The sequence below is a fragment of the Nicotiana attenuata genome, unplaced genomic scaffold (assembly GCF_001879085.1).
Source record: "Nicotiana attenuata strain UT unplaced genomic scaffold, NIATTr2, whole genome shotgun sequence".
Lineage (NCBI taxonomy): Eukaryota > Viridiplantae > Streptophyta > Magnoliopsida > Solanales > Solanaceae > Nicotiana > Nicotiana attenuata.
The window spans coordinates 140765-159720 of record NW_017671321.1 but is presented as its reverse complement, the minus strand read 5'-3'; the positions used below and the strand labels follow the sequence as shown (position 1 = coordinate 159720).

The 18956-nt window shown below is 40.3% G+C and overlaps 1 protein-coding gene across 1 annotated transcript; it reads left to right on the top strand.

The window, feature by feature from the left end:
* The first annotated feature begins 17177 nt into the window (after window positions 1–17177).
* LOC109207548 (protein EXORDIUM-like) lies at window positions 17178–18350 on the top strand. The gene has a single exon (XM_019370487.1). The coding sequence runs from the start codon at window positions 17274–17276 to the stop codon at window positions 18234–18236; it is 963 nt and encodes a 320-aa protein (XP_019226032.1). The 5' UTR covers window positions 17178–17273; the 3' UTR covers window positions 18237–18350.
* Window positions 18351–18956: the final 606 nt, after the last annotated feature.

The window sequence follows — 18956 nt, the reverse complement described above, 5'->3', positions numbered from 1 at the left end:
CTAAAATTCGTAAAGTAATGACAAGAGCGTTGAAATGAGGAAAGGTCAAACCGTGGGTATCTGACTTATCGAAGATGATACCGTTTTCGAGGTCATCATACCGTTCATTGGTGATCGGCCGCTTCAACTTGTGTGTAGTGGTGAACTTCACATGGTTGATTGTGGTTTCACCGCCTTCGCCGATGATCATTTGGATGGTGCGGGCGGGGGATGGTGGCTTTGGGGGGCCTTGATGTGATACTCGTCCACGGGCAAAATTGGCTCTCCCTCGATCGCTCATTAACTCTTTTAAATGTCCTTGGTGGAGCATGTTCACTACTTCTTGTCTTAGGGCTATGCAATCCTCGGTCTTGAGGCCCCGTTCCTGATGGAACTCGCAGAGGGCATTCGACTTTCTAGAATTTGGGTCCGACTTCATCTTTTGTGGCCATTTTACCTTAGGATCGAGCTTCTCCAGGGCATAAACTATTTTTGAGGGAGACACACAAAAATTGTGAGCAGATAATAGTGGAGCATACCTCTTTCATTTCGGTGAGTTCCCATTTGTGGCCGGTAAACGCCTTCGGCTTGGCAGGGAGATAACGGGATGGTCGCTCTGTTGTACGGTTGGTGCCTTTCCTAGGCGTGGGCATGGGTGATCTCTTCGGCTGTCATTCCGACGATCCTTCCTTGATTCCATTTGGACAGTCATTAGCTGTTGGGTCAAACCATTGAGGTTGTCTTTATCTGCCCTAACCTCGGCACAGTAAGCGTTGTGAATTTCTTCCCAAGTGGTGGGAGGGTATGTCATGAGTTTGCTTAATAATTTTTTGGTCGCCCTTGACCTGTTCCTGTTTAACCTGTTTTGAAAGGCCACTACCAAAATCCCTTCTGACACATTCGGCAGGCTCATTCTCACTCTATTGAGCCGAGCGAGGAAGTCCCTGAGCCCTTCGCCGGGTGATTGTTTGACGACGAATATGACATTCACTCTCGCTTCTGCTTTCTTGGCCCCGGCATGGGGGGTGACGAACTTGTCGGCCATTTCTTCGAACATCATTATGGAACGTGCTAGTAATTGTGAGTACCATGTTAAGGCTCCCCCTGTTAGGGTTTTGTCAAAGTTCTTCAGCAGCACCGATGGCACTTGCTCTTTTGAGAGGTCGTTGCCTTTTACCGCCGTGATGTAATGAATGATATTGTCTTCAGGGTCCGTTGTGCCGCCGTATTACTTTCAGATATGGTAGCATTTTGAAAGTTTTGGGTATGGCATGTGGGGTTGCCTCCTCGCTGTATGGCTGTTCCACGAACCGGCCGATGTCCCATTTTGGCAGGAGTTTCGGGGCGCCTGGTATCTTATCAACTCTTTCTTGGTGCTCCCTCATCGGGTCGCGGAGCTCTTTATTCTCATTCTCCATTTTTTCCATTTTCTTAGAACTGCTACGAGGGCGTCATTACCTGCATCAACAACGGTGTGAGGGTTACCTGTTGGGGGATGAGCGTGTTGCTCGTTGATGGTTATTGGGGTGTCAACTCGCATGGTGTTCCTACTCGCCCCTTGAGCGGATTTGTCGGGTATACTGCTTAGGGTACTTATCAGCCACGCTTCCAATACCTTTCTCACTGCGGGCGATGCTTCTTCTGTCGTGGACGTGGAGGCCCCCTTCTTATGTGAAGCGGTTACACTCCCATGTGGAGAGGGTAAATCGCTTTGCCTGGGTGAGGCGCTCGGTGTCGCATTCTCCTCGCCTTCCCTGTCTATCTCGTTGATGGTGCCTAGGAGATTGGTAGTGACACCTATCATTACTTTCAGGCTTTCCTCTCCTTTTCCTGCCATTATTAGCTTGTGCAAACCAGAAAAAGAAAAGGAGTTTCTTTTGTTTTTTTTAGATCTAGAAGAAACTAAACTTTTTAACTAGGACCTCCCCATAGACGGCGCCAAATTGTTTGACCAAAAAGTTTTAAACCCTTTTAGTTAAACCAATTTAATAAAGAGATAAGGAGTGAATCCAAGTTAAAAGCAATAAATTCTAGATCCTAAATTAATCGACCTAGGCGGTATGAATCCGTGTTCAAGTTAACAAATGCTGAGTTAGTGCTCAGTGACTAGCAATCAATATGAGGATAAAAACATACAATAGATGTGATGAGGCATTAAAGGTAATACGAAGGAATTTATCACCCAAATGTAGGATGAGATGGATAATTCCTTCTTCTGATTACCACGTGTGACAATAGACAAACGAAGTGGATTATGTGTCATTGGATCTTGTGAGCCAAAGTGGAATATTATATGATGGAATCAAACGAAAAAGACAAAACCAGCTTTTGTATATTCCTGATAGTCAACTCTATACAAGGTGTTCTTTTACAAAAGTTCTGATCCCTCTTTTTATTCCCTCTCCCTTTCTATTTATAAGAGGTCTTTCTAGAAAACCCTAAAGAAGTACTATGTGGGGGTATATTCAGTAGGATATTCTTATTCATAATCCTAGGAATATTCTAACAGCTGCAACCATTTACCCCCTGCTCGACCTCGACATTGGTCTCTCCCTTTGAGCGACTCCTCACCACTGGACCGTGCTTGGTTCGGACCTCGACCACGGTTTGTCTGTCTGCATTTGCTGAACTAAATATGATTTTGACCCATACAATTATTACTAACAAATTATTTTAATTGATTTTCTTCACTATGCTCGTTATTTTGTTATTCCATCATTATATATGCTTAAATACTTTCTATTTTTTTTAATTTATAAACAATATTTATTTATTCTATAGGTAAGTCCATAATATAAATTAAAAAGGGAAAATCATAATATTAAAAAGTTTTAAAAAAAATAAAAAGAAGATAAATTTTTATAATTTAGAGGGTAAATTAGGCATTTGGCAATCCAAATTTTGGAAAATCTAATTGAGTGACCTTCTGGGTGCAATAGGCATAGTCTAGTGACTTTGTTGTTACAAACGAAAGTAAAGTGACTTTAGGAGATAATTTTGGATAGTTGAATGACCATTTGAATAATGGACTTCGGGTTTATACTAGTATAAGTTTATTTATTTAGTTATACTATTTTATTTTATTTTGTCAATTTTTTTTATTAGTCTTGTCATGAAAACTTATATCCTTAGGTTAAGTTAATCTAATAGTATAGGATATTTATATTTTGACAGTACACAAAATTTAATTATAAGTGATTATATGGCCCTTGTGAATTAATAAATCATATATGTCATGTTCCAGCACGTAGCTAGGTTACTTAAAACTGCAATTGATTATGCAATTAAGGAAATTAATGAGGAAAATAACCCTACAACCATTAAAATAAAGAAGGGATCAAAGGAAATTAAAAAGCGTTTTCCTATCTCCTGTTTAGTTCTTTGAGAAAACACAACTAATGAAAAAAATGCGTATATATTTTTTAATTAATTCCCAAGTCAAACAAGGGATTAAGTTCTCTTCCAACTATTGTCAGGTAAAAAAGATCATTACATAAGTAACATGCTACTTGTAATAGGTTAACTAGTCTAGGAAACTTAAATATCCTAAGACAAAGTGTCCTAAGTGACACTATTATGTTGGAAAAATTTTCACCTTAGTATTAATATATAAAATATATCTTGTTTTCACAAAAAAAAAAAAAAAAAAAAGAGTTCAACTCTACCAAGGGGGTGAAACACTGAACGATTATCTAATGCGCCGAAATTCTGCGCCAAGTGAGATATATACTTAACATTATTGTTGGAATGCAGATGAATTAATTATTGCCGATCAATTAGGCAAAGGATTAGTTGCGCCGAAGCGAATTATTAGCTTAACATTTTATAGGTAAGATTTGAAATGGTGATTAAGCATAACAATGGAGAAGCCAATAATTTGGTGGGCTCCATTGCCCGTTTTGACAAGGCAAAAGAACAATATAGATATCAGCTGGCATTCTCCCAAGTTCTGTAAACGGATCAACACAAATAACAGAAGAGAAGAGGGTTAATTATTAGAAATCAAGCATGCCCCTTTGCCCCTTCTCGTTCTTTGTCCAACTTCTATCATTTTTTAGGCAGAATAGCCTATACTTGTGCCACTTTGTTATGCCGGTTCCCAAATTTATCAGTTTGCCAATTAAACACTTATACTCGTTCAAATCGTGTATAATAAACGCTTATGACATGAGCTACCAGTGTGTGTAATGCAATCTCCTACACGTAGGACGCCACGTCATTACTAGTGCCACATAAGAAAGTAAACTATTGAAAAATAGGACAGGCTACCCTACACAAATACCGAACCCATAGAAAAGAGATACAGTAGGTTCTTTCTTCTAAACCTGAATATACCCAGAAGCTTCAAGCGAGCTTTAATGGCGTCTCTGCTTGTCGCTCCAGTTTTGATCCTCAAACACAAATATTTATCGCATTTTCAAGTCTAAATTTCAATACCCAGCTGAGTTTTAGTACTATGTAAGCAACAACTTGAGGTTTCAAATCAATAGATTCGTTCTTCGCAAGACCAACAATGGAATTTCGAAAATTCTCAACAAACAAACCTTTGAGTCTCCTCCCCAAAATTCAATTAAAGATCCAAATAGCGAAACACAGCAACAATAATCAAAACAGATCCATTCGTCAACCTAAAGAATCATCGAAAACAGACCACCCTTCACCTACAAAGCTTCTTCACAACCAACACTCCACCGTTGTACCACCAATCAACCACCAGAAAAGAACCTGTCATAAAAAATGACTACGCAAAAGACCAACATCACCCAAAACAATCTAAAATTTTGCTACATGAAAACGAATCGAAAATAGGTTTCACAGGCAATCTTCTTCCACTATTTCTATTTCTTTTCTTTGCAAAGGCTATCTTCCAAAGTAAGGGAATGGGGATGTGAGAAAAAAATTCCCCAAAAACTGCTGCTAATCTAGTAGAGGTTTTGGATCTGTGGTGGATGCAGATGTGAAGGGAAGGACTGTGTTATTGGGGGTGTTGGGTTAAAATGGAGAAGAAGAGTAACGTGGAGAAGGGAGGGGGGGTTAGTAGGTCGCAGAACTAAGAGAAGCAGAGACGCCATTAAAGAGCTTAGGCACCTTCATTCTTTCTTTTTCTAATTTGATTTTTTGTATTTTTCTTTTATTTTTATTTTTTTCCTTATTTTAATCATTACATTTTTATGTCCACGCTCCTTATATGCGTGAAATACACGTATTTTGTCCACTTCAACAATTAAGTTGCCACGTAGACTTGGTCAATGGTCAGAGTGGTTTAAAATATCGACTTTGAACAACTATAAGTGTCTGGACGAAACTTTATCAAGTATAGGGACCGGGATGACAAACACAAACAAGTACAAGTGTCTACCAGGATATTCTGCCCATTTTTTATGTAGGGTTTGAATGTCTTGACAACCTTTATAGAATTGATTTTTATTAGATAATTCACGATGATGAAAAAGGAAGGATTGCTGTATTATAGTAAATGTCAATAATTGACGAGTCGTCCAATTTAGAATTGTGTTATGCAATCAAATTATTTTCCAGTTTTTACAAGGATTTTCGTATTTATCCGTTGGGTGTTTATGGGATATTTTCTATTCCGTTTAGTAATATTATTTTGTGCTTATTTACAATTACTCACATTAGTTAAGGGAGCTCAAAATTTGGAGTCACTGGAAAATTTACCCCACTATATACGAGTATGACAGATTTTCAAAATTATAACATGAACATAATGGCATTGTAGTGTGTTTGTGTAGTCTATGTTTGTACTTGAGAATTGTATAGGATAATAGTAGTACAGCTATCACCTAACCATTGTATAGTTAACTTAAGTTAGTTAGAACCATAGTTAGCGAGTTGGTTGTTAGTATAGTTAGTTAGGTATAGTTGTATAAATGTATCTTTCCACTACTTGTACTGTCAGTTGTCATTTTAACAGAATATATTTTCTCTGTGTCATTCCTTTCTTCTCTGTTCCATCTTCTTCTTCTTCTACAATGGCTATCGTAACTTTGTCTCAATCAGACAGAATTGGACAAAGTTTACATGGTATCAGAGATTCTAGTGACTGAATTGATGGATCTATCACGAGATCTATAGTGAGGATCGAGGAATTTCAGTCCGTTTTCGTTCAATTGTAGATGATTAATTGCAAACCCTAAGTTTTCTGTTCAAATGGCGATTGATGAATCAACTAGCAGTACTTCGAGTGGAACAACTAATGGATTGATTTCCATGGGTCAAACTCTCGATTATACAAACCCACTTTATTTGCATCCTTCAGATGCGCCTGGTTCTCTCTCTGTAGGATAGGAATTCAACTGATTGGGATGGAAAATTACACACTGTGGAGTCGTGCAATGAAAGTTGCGATTTTAGGAAGAAATAAACTAGGTTTTATGGATGGATATGTTGTGAAGAAGGGCTATGAAGGTGAATTGCAAAAACAGTGGGATCGGTGCAATGCAATTGTGGTTTCATGGCTAATGAGCAATGTGAATGCAGATTTACTTAGTGGAATCCTGTTTCGTTCTGATGCTTTTCTGGTTTGGAAGGATCTCAAGGAGAGATTTGATAAGGTAAACACTTCTCGAGCATATCATTTACATAAAGCGATTGCTACTATAACACAAGGAGTTTCCTTTGTTTCTGTGTGTACCTTTGGGATGAACATGATTCTATAGTACCTCCTCCCTGTTATGAGAGTGAACAATCTAGGGAACACACTGTGTATTTGGAGCGTCAGAAGTTGTTTCAATTCTTAATGGGACTGAATGATGGATGCAGCCAAGCTAGATCTCATATTTTGATGATGAATCCTGAACCTAACGTAAATCACGCTTACGCAATGGTAATACAAGATGAAAGTTAGAAAATGCTAGCTGGAGGACATTGTGTAATCATAGAGAGGATTGAACCAACTGCTCTTTATGGTAGTAAAGGTACAGGGCAGCAATATCAAAAGAAGTACAATTCACAATGTGAATTCTGTAACATGAAAGGGCATACCAAAGCTGAATGTTTCAAGCTCATGAAGTGTGACTAGTGCCAAAAGAAAGGACATATCAAGGAGCACTATTACAAACTCATTGGTTTTCCACCAGATTTCAAGCCAAAGAAAAGAGCTAACATTGTGACAGGGAATCAGTATGGTACTGATGTCTATGGTCAGCAACAAGTGGCTAGTAATCAACAGAATACACCACCTGTATTCACTCAGGATAAATACAATCAAATCCTTCACATGTTAAACAAGTCCAACATTACTGAACCAAGTGCTCATATGGCAGGGGCAGGTAATATCACTTGTCAATCGGATGATAATGTTTTTAAATGGATCATAGACACGGGTGCCACCAATCACATGATTAGTGATGAAGGTTTGTTACAATCTGATACTGGTGTATCAACTGATGATGCAGGGAAAGTGCAATTGCATACAGGAGATTCTGCATAGCAAGACAAGCTAGGATTTCTTGTGATGTGTGTCCATTAGCAAGACAAACTATGATTTCTTTCCCAATAAGTCATAGCAAGCTGAGGATGTTTTTCAATTGATCCATATGGATGTATGGGGTCCCTACAATTCTGTTACCTATAATGGAATATAATATTTTCTTACTCCTGTAGATGATCATACTAGACGGACTTGGGTTTTCCTAATGAGAGTCAAGTCTGATGTTGTTCTGTTACTACAAAACTTCATTACAATGATAATCAATTTGATAAGAGGATTAAAGTTTTGAGGTCAGATAATGGCTAAGAATTCTTTAATCACAACTGTAGCACTCTTTTTTCATCATATGGTATTCTACATCAGAGTTCCTGCCCTTACACTCCTCAGCAGAATAGAGTGGTGGAGAGGAGGCATAGACACATATTAGAAACTGCACGAGCTATTAAGTTTCAAGGGGGTTTGCCTTCTAAATTCTGGGGTATATGTGTAGAAGCTGCAGTTTACCTCATTAATAGAATACCCTCTACTGTGTTGCATAACAAGTCTCCTTATGAGATGTTTTATCACAGAGCACCAACCTTAGATCATATGAGGATTATTGGTTATCTATGTTATGCTACCATACTTACTAAGCAAGACAAGTTTGGTGCAAGGGCAATTAAGACTGTGATGATGGGATATGGAGTTCATCAGAAGGGATACAGGTTGTATGATTTGGATAATGGTACTTTCTTTACTAGCAGAGATGTGGTCTTTTTTGAATCCATTTTTCCCTTTCAATCTTCATAAACTTCCCCATTCCCAATTTCTCCTATTGTGTCACATATGCCCTCTTTTGATGACTCAGTACCCTCAGTACCATGTGCTTCTATTACACCACAACCTGTGTCTCAGCCTACAGGTGGAGATGATGCAGCATTTTCTCCAATGGAGTCATTGCCTACAGAGTTTTATCTCTAAGTTCTCATTAGAGACTGAACCTAAGTCTTATGCTGAAGCAACTAAGGATCCTAGATGGATTGATGCTATAAAAGCTGAAATACAAGCCTTGGAAGATAACAATACTTGGGAGGTGGTGTCACTGCCACCTGGTAAACGGGAAATTGGTTGTCGATGGGTATACAAAATAAAGTATAAAGCTACAAGTGAGGTTAAAAGATTCAAAGCAAGTCTTGTGGCCAAAGGTTATAGCCAAAAAGAGGCGTGGGATTATCAGGAAACATTTTCTCCTGTAGTGAAAATGGTTACTGTTCGATCAGTAATTTCAGTTGCTACATCCAAGTACTGGGATATACATCAAATGGACGTCTACAAGGCATTTCTGCAGGGAGATCTTAATGAAGAAGTATATATGACCATGCCTCATGGTTTTTCTGCTACTGAAAGTAAACAACAGGCATGCAGGTTAAGTCCCTCTATGGACTCAAGCAAGCCTCTAGGCAATGGAACATAAAATTGACATCTGCTCTACTTGCATCAGGCTTCACTCAAAGCCATCTCGATTACTCTTTATTCACAAGATGCTTAGTTGGGAAAACTGTCATTGTCTTGGTTTATGTGGATGATCTCTTGATCACTGGGGATGATGCCACGCTTGTTCAAGATACTAAGGATGCATTGTAGAAGAATTTCAAGATTAAGGATTTGGGTGAGCTTCGATTCTTTTTGGGAATTAAGTTTGCCAGAAACCAACATGGGATTTTAATTCATCAACACAAGTATGCGTTGGAACTTATTTCTGATATGGGTTTAGCAGGTGCTAAACCTGTGGCTGCACCAGTTGAACTCAATCAGAAGTTAACAACTACTGAATTTGACGCGCATGTAGGCTTGGAGAAAGATCCACCACTTATTGATCCTGGTAGTTATCAACGACTAGTTGAGAGGCTGCTTTATTTGACAGCCACTCGACCAGAGATGTCCTGTGATTTTCAAACTGTTATCCAATTTTTGCATTCCCCTAAGACATCCTATATGGAGGCAGCCATCAGAATTGTCAAATACATCAAGCAAAGTCCTGGCATGGGAATTCTTATGTCATCTACTACTTCTTCTCACTTACAGCCCTATTATGATGCTGATTGGGCATCCTGCTCATCCGCTAGAAGGTTCGTTACAGGTTATGTGGTGAAGTTAGGGGACTCTTTGATTTCTTGGAAGTCTAAGAAACAAACCACCATCTCCAGGAGCTCAGCCGAGGCAGAGTACATGAGTTTAGCTTCTGTAGTTGCAGAGATCGTTTGGCTTGTTGGTTTGTTCAAAGAATTAGGTGTGGAGGTTCAGCTGCCTGTCCCTGTTCACTATGACAGCAAATCTGCTATCCAGATTGCTACTAATCCGGTGTTTCACGAACGTACTAAATACATAGATATTGATTGCCACTTTATCCGTGAGAAGATTCAACTTGGTTTGATTTATACAGTTTATGCGTCTACTACAGAACAGCAGGCTAATATTTTAGCAAAAGGTTTGACATCTTTGCAACATCACTACCTGCTTTCCAAGTTAGGAATGAAGGATGTCTTCATACCTCCTAGCTTGAAGGGGGGGGGGGGGGAGGTGTAAAGGATCATAATAGTACAACTATCACCTAACCATTGTATAGTTAACTTAAGTTAGCTAGAACCATAGTTAGTGAGTTGGTTGTTAGTATAGTTAGTTAGGTATTAGTTGTATAAATGTATCTTTTCACTACTTGTACTGACAGTTGTCATTTAACAGAATACATTTTCTCTGTTTCATTCCTTTCTTCTCTGTTCCATCTTCTTCTTCTTCTTCTTCTACAATGGCCATCGTAATTTTATCTCAATCAGACTGAACTGGACAAAGTTTACAAGAATCCCGGAAGCAAGAGAAAAATATAGAAAAATAAAAGAAGTTATCTGTTACATAGGTAAAGATAATTTGGATCTGTAAATCTTTTTTGGTTTTGTTTTACACAATAGGTAGATATCAGGGACAAAGCTATGTGTGGCCAAGAATGTTCAACTGAACATTCTTTGTCAAAAAATTATACTACTGTATATAGAATAAACTATTACTACTTATTATTGATAAAAAAATAACTTTGAATGCCCTCACATAACCCACTAGCAAAGGGTGTTCATTTTGAATAGCCTTATTAAAGTTTTGGACTTCACCACATATAGATGTTAGTTTAACATAGAAAATCAACTAGGGGAGAAACTGTCTAAAGTGTCAACTACTCCGTAACACGTAAATATAATGGAAAGAGCGGTTTGTGTAGAGGCGCAGAATTTACGTGTCCACTGACGCTGCTCTTAAATTACTTGGTCTTATCCATGTGTCAGCTTAGCTTACGTGGACAATAGTGAAAAAAATGAAAAAAAAATTTATGAGCTATAGAAAAAGGAACATATATAGAAAATATATTTATGTGGATGCTATTCTCACCTTGAAAAAAGTATGTTAGAGAAATTTATTTGACCAAAAAGCTTTAAGTCCTTTTAGTTAAACCAATTTAATAAATAGACAAGGGGTGAATCCAAGTTAAAAGTAATAAATTTCATATCCGAAATTAAACAGCTTGGACGGTATGAGACCATGTTCAAGTCAACAAATGCCGACTTAATACTCAATGACTAGTAGCAATAAATATGAGGATGACACCATGCAATAAATGTGATAAATGACAGTAAATGTAATAAGAAAGAATATGTCACCCAAATGTTGGATGAGATGGATGATTCCTTCCTCTGACTACAACGTGAGACATCGGACAATAGAAGTGAACAATATGTTCTTGGATCTTGTGAACCTAAGAGGAATATTATGTGACAGAATCGAACTAGAGAGACAAGACAAGCTTTTTTGTATATTCTTGATAGTCAACTCTTTACAAGAGTCTTTCATAAAGGTTCCGAATCCCCCTTGTTTCCTCTCTCTTCCTATTTATAAGGGATATCCCTAAAAACCCTAAAGAAGTACAATGTGGGGGATATTCAACAAAATATTCCTATTCATAATCCTAGGAATATTCTAATAGTTGCAGCCGTTTGCTCTCTACTCGACCTCGGCGCTGGTCTCTCTCTTTGAGCGACTCCTCGCCACTAGACTGTGGTTGGTTTGACCTCGGCCTCAGCTCGTCCATCTGCAGTCGCTAAACTAGACCTAATTTTGACTCATACAGTTAGTCCCTCTGCTTATTGAGGTCGTCCTCTTGGAAGTCCTTGATGAGCGGATTTTATCTGCATCTAATCACAAGATATTCCGTCATGGCGAATGAACTGAATTGGTCGATGTCACGTTGATGGCGGGTCGGCTCAAAGGTTGTGATTGGCGTGGCTAACATAGGATGACATCATGACCACGCGCGTCATCATTACGCATCTTCCCGATGCAATGCATCGTTTCTAGTGCCTCTGTTGCTTCGATCTTAGTGTCAATGATAGTTTCTTGCATCGTCTTGGCGCCATAATACCTTATAAATAGGGGAAGGGAGATTAAAAAATGAGACTATTCGAACTTCATACTCCTTTGGCACTTTGCTTGTTCTTCCGCTTTTTTTCTAACCCTTACTTCCGATTTACTTCTGCTTTTTAGTTCTAGCTTTCCCGTTGATCAAACACTTTCTCGTTGATACCCTTCTTCCGGTTCTACGGTATACAAGTTTCTTGCAGAAATGACAAACTCCCTTCACACTTCTGATATAGTTTTCGATGCCACCCCTTTATCAATGGCTATGCCTTCCAGTAGTGGCGAACCCATGGTTGCAGAAGATGAAAGTTTTCCCACCGTGGAGGAGATAGTTCCTCAGAACCCGTCAGTTAGAAATGACTTTCAGAAAGAACCTGCCCCTGCTCCTGAGCAGGTATTATCAGTCATAGGGTCGAAGCAAATATCTTACATGCGGTCTAAATTCCGTATTACCGCTCACGTCGATATTGTTCTGGTGGGGAATGACTCAATACAAGTTCACCGACCTGGGTATTGCGCTTTCTACCAATACCCGTTTTTGGTGGGTTACTCTCTTCCTCTTCCCCCACTCGTTGAGGAGTTTTGCCGCTTTTATGGCGTCTGCCCGACAGAGCTTTCCCCTTACCTATATAAGGCCTTTTTATGCTGGCGAAGTTTGCAAAGTTGGCCGGTTGTGAAGTTTCCCCTTACCTATATAAGGCCTTTATCCGCTGCATCTTTTCTCGCCTAGTTTCTTCAAGGGGACGCTGATTCATCTCCGCCACCGTGGGACTAAAGGATTGGTGACGGGAATGGATGACAAAGCGAATCGCCGGTTCTGGTGTAGTTAGTTCTTCGTCAGGACCAAGCAAGTAGTGGCGGACCTAGCCGGGTTCCCTAAGTAGTGGAACTTCAATCGTAAGGGGCTTTCACCGTTCGTCATATATTTTGTTCATCCCTCCACTTTTTGTTTCTGACCTGCTCATGTCTTTCTACTTTCAGCTGGTAAGCGTCCACCTCCCTTGGTTCCTGATATCGAAGACTGGGTGACTCGCGTCTTACCTCATACTGTGGGGATTCGTGACTTGATGTCCTTTAACAAGCGGTTCGGTCCCAAGCCTTTGACCAGTGAGTTTGATTCCCATTTCTACGACCCTTTCACTTTCGTTGTAGCTTGCCACTGTCTTGTCATCATTTTTTGTTAAACACGATTTTCTTTTTGTGCCAGGTCGCTGAGCTTCCAAGAAGGTGAAGGCTCTGGTTCCCTCTTTCCGCCAGGCAGTCGCTTCGTCTGGAATGCAATTCATACTGGCCGAGTCTGTACGAGAGGGCCAAACTCTAGCTCCTCCATTGGGTGATTCCGCCCCGAAAGCAACCGTCACGTCGGCTAAGACCTTCGATCACGTCTTGAACCTAATTGACGAATCGTCTCATGACGAGGGGGAGGCGGTACCGAGGATAAGGTGTAGGGTGGAGATTGGAAGGGTTGGTGCTGTTGATACTGAGTCGGAAAGGCCCATTGTTTTGGATGCGGATGTCGCGCCCTCACTGGGCATTGAGGCTGCTCCCATGCCGGCTGTCGTTTCGGAGGAAAAACCGTCAGAGGTTGAAGGGACCTTCGCTAGAGGGGAACCTGCATGAGTGGCCGGGGTCGGCTCATCATCAGCGGATGGAAGGGATAAAACCATCCTCGTAGAAGATGATGGGTCGGGTTCCAATGTCGACCCTGAGGAGATGCAGGCTTTTGAAGAGAGGTTTACGCGAGTGGAGATAAGGACGGAGGGGCCTGATAGGCACATGGTCATCCTTGTAGATTACGATCTCATGGCCAATTCAGAATGGGCGGTGCCGGCCTTCACTCTTCTATGTGCGGATTCTGAGAACAGGATGCTGCAGACACCGAGGGACGCGGATATGTCGTTAGGTATATCTCGTATGGCCTTACGAGTGAGTTTGCTTTCCTCATGTTAGGTTAGTTTGTTTCGTATGTGTAATTCACTTCCGCTTACCTGTCTTCTTTTGCGTGTCAGACCCTCATTATGGAGATGGAAAATGATCGGCGGGAAGAGCGCAGGATGGCCCTCTTCGAGAAGATGGTATCCAAATACAAGGGGTACCGTTCTAAGCATCGAACACCGGTCAAGTTACTTAGCCAAGACGGCCAATTTCAGACGCTTCGCGACGGGCTCAAGCAGAAGTATGAGGAGATGAAGGAGAAAGACGAGGAGCTTATGAGGGCCATCGGCAGGTGCAGCGTGCTTGAGGGGGCGCTGAGGGCTAAGGAGGATGAGCTTGAGGTGAGCAAGGGAGTGATGGCCGAAACCACTGATCTTCAGGCACAGGTAGTGTCTTTAAGGGTCGAGCTCGAGTAGAGCGAAGCAAGGGCTGTCGACTTGAGGGGTGAGTTGAGCACCAGGGTCGAAGAATTGCGCCGAGCTGAGAAAGCAAGAACGACCACTGTGGCGGAGGCGGCAGCCCTGGGGAGCGCCCTTCGTATTTGCAGGTCTGAGCAGGCTACTGAGGCAGAAACTTCGGCGCTCAAGGAGGCAAGGTTTGAGGAGCGGATTGGGGGTTTGGAAGCGAAGCTATCTGAACTGAATGGGCAGGTTGTTGCTCTAAGAGCCGCAAAGGCGCAACAGTAGGCCCGACCGTCTACATCTCATACTTCTGCCGATCCCGGTGAGTCACGGGAGTTGTATGAATGTGGGTTCATGCTGAGACCCAACTTGATATATACAGGTCTCTAAAGACGGCTGGGATGATTTTCGAGGTGAAACTTGAGGATGTTCGTGTCAAGGCACGTGCAGCTCGTGACGCCTGTGGTTATGATCCCGGTACGCTTGGAGGAGACGATTATGAAGACGCCTTAGATGGGCTTGCCTCTGACCCTTGGTACAACGATGAGTATGCTGGTGATGGGGGGGATGATGCGGCGTGAAGTCTTTGTACTTAGTTTTTGCTTTTTTGTGTTTTGCTGTTTTTTGTGGGGGCGTCTTTCCAGCCCTTAGTAAAAATGTATTGGAATGGAATGTTTAAAATGGAATAGTTGTCTTTTGCTGTGTATTTCTAGCTCTTCTTTCTTTTCATTTTGTGAGTGTTCTTTCGTGAGAAAGTCCCTGACTTTCGGTTCGATTCGAACGAGGTTGAATGTTAATTCGAGCAAGATCGAATGTGAGTTAATTTGAGCGAGGTTGAATGTAGAACGATTCGAACGAGGTCGGATGTATATTGATTCGAACGAGGTCGAATGTAAGTTAATTTGAGTGAGGTCGAATGTAGAACGATTCTAACGGGGTCGACTCTATATTGATTCAAACGAGGTCGAATGTAAGTTAATTCGAGCGAGATCGAATGTAAGTTAATTCGAGTGAGGTCGAATGTAAGTTAATTCGAGCGAGGTCGAATGTAGAACGATTCAAACGAGGTCGAATGTATATTGATTCGAATGAGGTCGAATGTAAGTTAATTCGAGCGAGGTCAAATGTAGAACGATTTTAACGGGATCGAATGTATATTGATTCGAACGAGGTTGAATGTAAGTTAATTCAAGCGAGGTCGAATGTAGAACGTTTCGAACGGGGTCGAATGTATATTGATTCGAACGAGGTTGAATGTAAGTTAATTTGAGCAAGGTTGAATGTAGAACGATTCGAACGGGGTCGAATGTATATTTCCTTTGCGTTGGCGTGATGTGCAAATTTGGCGGAGGTGTAAGAAATACTGCTTTGTTTATTCATTGGAGAATATTGCATTTCTTTTCGGTTCGTACATACATTCGAGGAGTCCCAGTCTATCTAGTCCCTTCATCGCTCGGCCTAGAGAAGTTGTCGATAAGCGGGGCGATGAACTAAATACCTAAACTCCGAGACGCCGCCTTCGTCGCCTCATTAAAAACCTCTCCGAGAAAACCCAATTGGGACAAAACTCGGGAGAGGAAAAAAAGAGTACGACTTGGAGGACGTCCATCTTCAGAAGTTGAAGTATTTGAGTTGGGCGACGTTCCAATTGTTTGGATGTGTTTGGTGACCAAAAGCTTTAAGTCCTTTTAGTTACACCAATTTAATAAATAGATAAGGGGTGAATCCAAGTTAAAAGTAATAAATTCAAGATCCGAAATTAAACAGCTTGGACGGTATGGGACCGTGTTCAAGTCAACAAATGCCGAGTTAATGTTCAATTAGTAACAATAAATATGAGGATGAAACATGCAATAAACGTGATAAATGGCATTAAATGTAATAAGAAGGAATTTGTCGCCCAAATGTTGGATGAGAAGGATGATTCCTTCCTCTAACTACACCGTGTGACAGCAGACAATAGAAATGAACTATATGTTCTTGGATCTTGTGAACCTAAGAGGAATATTATGTGACGGAATCAAACTAGAGAGATAAGACAAGCTTTTTTGTATATTCTTGATAGTCAACTCTTTACAAGTTGTTCTTTCATAAAGGTTCCGAATCCCCCGCCCCTCCCCCGCCCCCCTTGTTTCCTCTCTCTTCCTATTTATAAGGGATATCCCTAGAAACCCTAAAAAATTACAATGTGGGGGAACATTTAACAGAATATTCCTATTCATAATCCTAGGAATATTCTAACAGTTGCAGCCGTTTGCTCTCTACTCGACCTCGGCGTTGGTCTCTCCCTTTGAGCGACTCCTCACCATTGGACCGTGGTTGATTTCGACCTCGGCCTCAGCTCGTCCGTCTACATTCGCTAAACTAGACCTAATCTTGGCCCACACAAAATTCACTACTAGTTTCTTTGTCAAGCATGAAATTTCATACAAAGAATAGTTTCCAATATTGTGAATTGTTAGTAATATGTTTTGTTGGGGGAGGGCGTTTAGCTTTCTTTTGAAACAAGGTAGCAGTACGTCAATTACATCTTCCATTATATTTAGTCTCACGGAAAATTTTATTTTATATCTCATACAATTAATACTAGTTGTATGAGGCATCCTTTTTGTCTTACAGTTTTGTGAATCCAGATTTTTATAGACCTAGAAATATAAAATTAGAGTGAATAAATTTGTAAAACAAAAAGGACCTCACGCGCACACAATAAAACTTCTCTGCTCTCACGAAACTGGTACAGCAGCACTAATGAAGGAAGTCAATTGTAATAGTGGTGTCAATTGTCAAGCCGCGGAAGTAGTGACCGCTATAAGTTGGTAGTAAAGTCTTCGTGTGTTGCGCAGCTAGCTCCAGTTAATGAAAATGACAACGCGTTTTAGTTAATGTCACTTTTCCAACCCCTACCCTCATTTCTCAGCAGCTTTGCAACAACCACAATACCCTCTCTCTATTGTAAGTATATATATTCCCCCTCTCTTCTACATTCCATCCGAACTACTTCTAACACTAAAAACTTCCATCAAACTTTGAACTTCTCTTTACTGTCTTCCCAAAGAAATAGAAAAAATATGTCGTCTTCTTCTTTCGGTCTGAAATCGACCCATTGTATTTTCATACTCTTTCTATTGATTTCTTTCATTAATGTGTGCTTTGCTTCGAGAAAGCTCACTGCTTTAGTCCAAGAACCACAAAATCAACTATTGCAGTACCACAAAGGTGCACTCCTTTCCGGCAAAATCTCTGTCAATCTAATTTGGTATGGCAAATTCAAGCCATCCCAAAGAGCCATTGTCTCTGATTTCATCACTTCCCTTTCTTCTTCCACTCCATCTAAAGCCGATCCATCTGTAGCCAAATGGTGGAAGACCACTGAAAAATACTACCATCTCGCCAATTCCAAAAAGTCCCTTTCACTCTATTTGGGAAAACAAGTGCTTGTCGAAAATTATTCCCTAGGAAAATCACTGACCCAGAAACAAATTGTACAATTGGCATCAAAGGGTGAACAAAAAGACGCCATTAACATTGTTTTGACCGCCTCCGATGTTGCAGTCGATGGGTTCTGCGTCAATCGCTGTGGGACCCATGGGTCTTCTAAAGGTGCTTTTATAAGGGGCAAGACTTACAAATTTGCATATATTTGGGTTGGTAACTCAGAGACCCAATGTGCTGGCTATTGCGCTTGGCCATTCCACCAGCCCATTTACGGACCACAGAGCCCACCCCTGGTTGCACCAAACAACGATGTGGGTGTTGACGGAATGGTGATTAACTTGGCTAGCTTATTGGCTGGGACCGCAACGAACCCATTTGGAAATGGTTACTATCAAGGAGAGGCAGATGCACCATTGGAAGCTGCATCTGCTTGTCCTGGTGTATACGCTAAGGGTGCTTACCCTGGCTATGCTGGAGATTTGTTGGTGGACAAGACTACAGGTGCAAGCTACAATGCACACGGTACAAACGGAAGGAAATACTTGCTTCCTGCCTTATACGATCCTGCTACTTCTTCTTGTTCAACTTTGGTTTAGAGAGAGAACCAGCATTTACAAAATAGGATATAATATAATCGAGCGTAGAGTTGTATAATAGAAATTTGTTGATTCGTTATGATAATTTAAGAGAAAATTATTTTATTATGTCTACCTGCTAATCTTCTTAGTTTCTTGCCCTTTAGTTTTCTGCACTTTTTATTTTTACTAATAAAACCAGGTAATGTAACTCAGCAATATGCATTGATACAAAGTTGAAAAGGAAAAAGCCAGTTAATAAAAAAATAAATTGGGATAAAACAAAAAAGCTTTAGAAACAAATTTTTGAGTCCAGAAAATAACGTAATAATAATATTTTGCTGATACAAAAGTTATTAAAAGGTGGAATATATTGACAATTAATCTTGTCAATATATTTCATTTAGATACTCAAACTAAGATTTGTCTCAAATTAAGCATCTAAAAACTTGATAAAATGTTCCTATTAGACAGTTCCTATTACTTGGATAAGTTAAAAATCAATTAAAATAAACTCCCGCCTCATTAAACAAAAAATCGTTCTATTTAAAAAATAACAAGAGCTATTTTTCCAAAATCTCCCCCAACGAGTGTTTAATAGAAATACTTTATCGTATGTTCAGGTGTATTCCACCTTATTAAAAGATAGATACCAAAAAACAAGCTAGAATTTGCTCTAAAACTGATACAGATATGCAGTTTAATTTTTTTTTTTCTGAGTTGTTTATCTAATAATGTTTC